At 56.8% G+C, this 5,680-nt stretch overlaps 2 protein-coding genes across 4 annotated transcripts in view; both read right to left on the bottom strand.

The window, feature by feature from the left end:
- The window catches only part of VSIG10L (V-set and immunoglobulin domain containing 10 like), a 13,386-nt gene extending 11,468 nt beyond the window's left edge, over positions 1–1,918 (bottom strand). Inside the window, exons 1-4 of the mRNA XM_011966049.1 lie at positions 1,879–1,918; positions 947–1,801; positions 231–524; positions 1–96 (exon numbers count right to left, since the gene is read on the bottom strand). Of these exons, the coding sequence (XP_011821439.1) occupies positions 1–96; positions 231–524; positions 947–1,801; positions 1,879–1,918 (1,285 nt within the window). The remainder of the gene's footprint in view (positions 97–230; positions 525–946; positions 1,802–1,878) is intronic.
- Positions 1,919–5,148: 3,230 nt separating this feature from the next.
- Positions 5,149–5,680, bottom strand: part of ETFB (electron-transfer-flavoprotein, beta polypeptide) — a 19,531-nt gene continuing 18,999 nt past the window's right edge. For all 3 annotated transcript variants that reach the window (XM_011965913.1, XM_011965911.1, XM_011965910.1), the window contains one exon: positions 5,149–5,361. In XM_011965913.1, the coding sequence (XP_011821303.1) occupies positions 5,231–5,361 (131 nt within the window). In that variant the 3' untranslated portion in view covers positions 5,149–5,230. The remainder of the gene's footprint in view (positions 5,362–5,680) is intronic.

Raw genomic sequence — 5,680 nt, 5'->3', positions numbered from 1 at the left:
CGCAGCGCAAGGTCACATTGCTGCCCGCGGTGACAAAGCGGGCAGGCGTGGCGTCGCGGTCCGAGGAGACCGTGATGATCGGCGGGTCCGGGCCGTCTGGAGGGAGGAGGGGTCGGGACTGCGAGTGTCAGGGTCACCTGGGACTCCGCTAGGACTCCCGGAGACTGGTTCCCCAGCCCCCTTCTCCCCAAGGACCCCCTGTCCCCGTCCCGAGGTACCCCCACACTCACAGAAGACGGTGACGTCGGCGGCAGCCTCCCTGCGGCCGAAGGGGCTGCGGACGCGGCAAGTGTACCGGGCGTGGTCGCTGCGCACAGGGCGCACGATGAGCAGCTGGTCGCCCTCTGAGCGGATCCGGGGAGGCTCGGCTCCCTCGGATTCCGACGCCTCCAGGGCGCGTCCGTCCCTGCTCCAGCTCAGCTCCCCGCGACCAGGTCCCCACCCCAGGCAGCGCAGCCGGAGCTCGGCCGCCCCCTCCTCTGTCTCTGGAGCCTTGGGCTGAACCGACAGCTGGGGTAGGGGCTCTGGGAGAGGGAGAACGGGCTCAGGACACAGTCCTGGAGCCCATCTTTGGTCCCCTTAGAGGGAGCCCCAGCCGCTGCTCCCTCTAAGCCCCTGGAGTCCCGGCCCGCACCCCTCTCCTCTCATAAACCCATGAGTTTGAGCCCCCAGACCCCTCCTCTCCGGGACCCAGGAGTTCGACAGAAGAGGCTCCCAGCCTCCTCCTCCTCCCTCAGACCTGGGAGTCCAGGCCCCCCGGAGTCTCCATCCCAAGTCCAACGTTGCTCAAACACCCCTGCCTTGACCTCTAGCTCTTTTCCTCCCTTCCTCAACCCAGAAGCCCTCTTCTGCCATCCAGGGACCCCACAGCACCGTGACTTGCCCAAAGCCTGGCAGAGCAGACCAGCCCCTGCCGCCTGCACTCCGGATGCCAGGGCGCACTTACCATACACACCCACCGTGAACTCGCGAGTCTGCCGGGAGACCCCTGCCCGGATGACCTCAGCTGTGTAGACCCCTGCATCGTCCAGCTGGGCAGAGGCGAGCTCCAGAACCCCCCGGGCCTGGTCAAATCGCAGGCGGTCTCGGTGAGCAGGGTCCAGGCTGATCAGAGGTGCCCCTGGCCCCAGGCCTCCAGTTGCCAGCACCTTAGAGCCCCGACGCCAGACCACCAGAGGGGTGGGGGGCCCAGGGCTGGGGACTGGGACCAGGGGGAGCCGGATGGTAGTTCCCACCAGCACAGCCAGTGGGCCCCCCAGCTGCTGGGGGAAGCTTGCAGCTGAGTGGGTCTCTGCAGAAAATTCGGATTCAGGGCTCTGGGCAGAAAGTTGAAGATCCATGTCATCAGGGGAGAATTTCGAATCTGGGGCCTCAACAGAGAGTTTGGTGTTGGAGACTTGAGTAGAAATGTTTGAAGCTGGGGTCTTAACAGAGAAGGAAGGCTTGGGGTCTTTGGCAGGAACTTGAGGTTCCGAAATATCAGGAAATACTTCAGAACCAGGGGTTTCAGAGGAGGAAACCGGGCTCAAATGTTGGCCCTCAGCAGAAACATTTGACCAGAAGGACCCAGACATGTTGTTGGAACTCAGGGCCTCAGGAAACCGGCTGGAATCAGAGATTCCAGCAGAGCCTTTTGAATCCAGAGACTGATCTGGAAATTTCCAGCTGGGAGGTTTGATGGAGGGAACTTCTGCACCCAGCCCCTGGGAAGAGCTCTTTGAGTCCGAAGAGAAGGCAGAGGAGAAGTTGGTTTGCTGAAGTCCAGAAGAGGCTCTGAGGGTGAGGACCCCTACCAAGGAGGCTGCAGAGAAGAGGGGAAAGCGTTGGGGGAGGCTGCTCAGGGGGACTGGAGGGGAGGGGACTGAGCAGGGAACTTACCCAGGAGTAGGAAGAGTGGCAGAGCCTGTGGGGTGTCCATGGTGCTGGCCTCACTGAAAGGACACTGGAGAGAGACCCAGGACTGCACCCATCCCTCCTGGGTCAGACGAGTCCAACAGGACTGGTAGCTTAGCTTCCTGGGAGGGGAAGGGAGCCAGACCCAGCGGGAGGGGCCAGGATCCCCAACCCCGATGTGGTGGCTGAGCTGCCCACCCCACCCCACTCTCTTCATCAGCTGGTCCCATCTGCAGGGAGGCCCAGCCTGATCCCTGCACTCCCCATCCCCAGGGGGCAGATGGAGAAAACATTCCTAGCTAAACATGTGGTAGCAAGTTTGTGGGACAAAGCCAGGAAGACTTCCTGGAGGAGGGTGAGGTGACCTTTCTGAGAGCCCCACCTCTGATGGCCACAGCTTCAGAACAGGCTTCCTCCTCCCCAGCCTCCTGGCCCCTTCCACTCTGTCTTGCCTGCAGCCTCAGATACACCTGACCCTGCTCCTCCTCTGCTCCAAACCCTCCTACGGCTCTCTCAGAACCAAGTCTCCAGGTGCTATCTCCTGCCAGGGCCTCTATCCTGAGACCAGAGCTGCATTTCTGCATCCCCGAGGCCCTCACATGGCCTGTGTCCCGCTAAACTCAGAATCTTTCCTCTAACCCAAACTTCCTCACACCTCCGGGATGGCTTCACCATCTTCGCAAATGCTGGGAAACATTCCCAACCTCCTCCCTCCTCGTCACCACTGTCAATCTGAGTCCAACCCTCCTCACCCTAGTTCTCACTGGCCAGGCCCTGTCTTCTCTTCCTGCCCGGTCTCCCTCCTCTGCCCAGTCTCCTCCAGTCGCTGCCAGGGTCTTTCTACACCCAGAGCCCAACCTGCCTTCCCCTGCTCACAGCCCTCCCCTGGCTCCCCAGCGCCCTCTGGAGACATCCAAGCTTCAAAGCAAACCCATGCACAACCCCCAACTCCAGCACTTGAACATCCTGCCCGCCCATCTCACCTCCCAGTCCTCTACCTGGAATGCTCTCACACTCTCCACCTCCCTCCAGCCTGGCTAAACCACAACTTGTCCTTCAGGTCTCACCTTATTAAGAACCATAGTAATTACCACTTAGTTTGAGCCAGGAACTATGCTAAATGTTTCCTATGCGTTATCAGGCTGAACCCTTCTAAACACGCTATGAGCTGAGTGTCATTATACTCACTTTGCAGGTCAGGGGACTTAGGCTCAGAGAGGTCAAGGGACCTGCAGGAGGTTGCACAGCCAGAGGGAGAAGCTGGACTTGAGACCAGGATGGTCAGACCGTTGACTCCTTCTAATAGCTTTTCCCACCATCCCATGCTGAGCTTAGGGCCTCTGCTCAGCTCCCAGTCCTCTAAGCTTACCTTGGCCCAGTTCTCACCAGTAATAATATTGGTAATATATGTATTTTTTGAGACGGAGTCTCGTTCTGTCACCCTGAGTGCCTCAGCTCACTGCACGCTCCATCTCCCAGGTTCCAGTGATTCTCCCGTCTCAGCCTCTGGAGCAGCTGGGAGTACAGGCACGCACCACCACACCCAGCTAATTTTTGTTATTTTTAGTAGAGATGGGGTTTCGCCGTGTTGGCCAGGCTTATCATGAGTTCCTGACCTCAAGTGATCCACCCACCTCGGCCTCCCAAAGTACTGAGATTGCAGGCGTGAGCCACCGTGCCCGGACTAACACTGGTAATAATATATATCTAGCATTTTTTGCACAGCAGGTGTGGTTATGGGGGTGCTACATAAATTAACCTTTCAAAGCTCCATGGAATAGATTATGTAGCTTAAAGAGGGCTGCACATTTGAGGATCCTCCTGTTAAGATGTGGGGTCTATCTCCCCACTCCTTGGATCTCAGTAGGCTTTGTGACTGCTGGACCAAGACGTGGAAGTGACCCTGTGCCAGGGTCTGCATCTAGGCCGGCATGTGCCACTTTCTATATCATAGGACACTCCCTCATGGAACCCAGCCGCCACACTGGGAGGAAACTCAGCAGTCCCATGGAGGGGAATCATGGCCCCTGGTCAGCAGCCCCAGCCAGCTTGCTGGCCATGTGGCTGAGCCCTCTTGGAAGTCAACCCCCTGGCCCCATTCGAGGCACCTGAACTGATCCTGCACCAAGGAGAGACAAGCTGTCCCTGCTGAGCCCTGCCCAGATTCCAGACTTAAGAGCATAATAAACAAGTGTTGTTTTAAGCCACCAAGTTTTGGGGTGGTTTGTTATGCCAGACAGACAACCAGAATATAGGTATCACTAATTCCACCTGACAGAGAAAGAAACTGAGGCTCAGGGAGTAGCTGCCTATCTGAGGTCCTCCTAGAGCCAGGAATGGGTCCAGTGGGATTTGACCAGGGCCCTGGGACCCAGAACCCATGCCCTTAACCCCTACATGATGCCGTTACTATTTTGATCTGCAGAAGAGGCAACTGAAACTCAAAAACAGGAAGGAACTCACCCAAGATCTAGCTGGCAAAGGTGAGAGTGAGCATATGAAATCACATGCTGTCAGAAGGCCAGAGGAATGGAACACAATTTTTTTAACAAAAAATTAGGCCAGGCGCTGTGGCTCACGCTTGTAATCACAGCACTTTGGGAGGCTGAGATGGGCGGATCACTTGAGGTCAGGAGTTCAAGACCAGTCTAGACAACATGGTGAAACCCCGTCTCTACTAAAAATACAAAAATTAGCCAGGTGTGATGGTGCAAGCCTGGGCAATAGAGCAAGACTCTGTCTCAAAAAAATATAATTGAAAAAAAATTAATCTGACTCTAGACCCAGGCTGTTCATCGCCACACTAAGTTTCGATTCTCTGTGGCTTGTCTCTGTCTCACACCAGAACCACAGCTTCTGGCCTCATTCTCTCCTGTGTCCCTGCTGAGACTGGGGACACAAGAGAGAATGCGTGTCCTGAGTGTTCTGCAAACATTGTGCATAAAAGCCCTTCTCACCCACCTCACTGATATTTGTGTTCCAACACTCAACGTGGCAGTCATCTCCCTGGGAAATCTCTGAGCCACGGGCTGGGCCAGGTCAGCTCCCCCAGTTGGGTTCCCAGGGGCCCAGTGTGCCTCCACGTCTAGCATACTTCACCCCGAATTACAGCTGCCTTTGTCCTCATTGTCCCCTGCATCAACACAGAGGCTCCTCGTGGGCAGGGACTGGATCCACAGGGCCTGGCACACAAAAGACTCAAGTAAATGTTGAATGAACCAAATAATGGGTCTCTAGGAAATGAGTTAACAGAGATAGACGTTGAGAGTCAGTTTTATTGCCATCTCTGGGAGGGGCTCAAATCCGCCCAATCTCCTTCAGCTTGGCCACTAGGTCCTCAGTGGTTTCCACCTTGACGCCGGCCGTGCGCTGGGGCGGGTCCTCCACGCTGATCACGGAGAGCTTGGAGGTCAGGTTCACGCCCAGGTCCCCAGGCTTGATCACCTCGATCTTCTTCTTCTTGGCTTTCTGCACATGGGAAGCCACTGTTCACAGGGCTGTGGAACCCCTGCCACCCTCCTGCCACCTCCTTCCCGTGGGTGCCATGCCTGCAGACCAGTCCCATGGGCTGAACCCTCTGGACCCACCGACTGGCCAGGACACACAAAACTTCTCATAGGGCCACACCTGGTGTGGAAAACTCCTGCTGGCTTGGAGGCCCTGGGAGGCCCAACTATTGCAGCAGTCCTCCTTTAGGTAACCAATGCAGGAAGCCCTTCACGGGCTGCAACAGACTGGCAAACCCATCCTTTTGGTAGTAATGACTCTGGACTTTTGGTTGAGATGA

Source organism: Mandrillus leucophaeus, unplaced genomic scaffold (genome assembly GCF_000951045.1).
Source record: "Mandrillus leucophaeus isolate KB7577 unplaced genomic scaffold, Mleu.le_1.0 Scaffold74, whole genome shotgun sequence".
Classification (NCBI taxonomy): domain Eukaryota; kingdom Metazoa; phylum Chordata; class Mammalia; order Primates; family Cercopithecidae; genus Mandrillus; species Mandrillus leucophaeus.
This window is presented reverse-complemented; position numbering and strand designations above follow the sequence as displayed.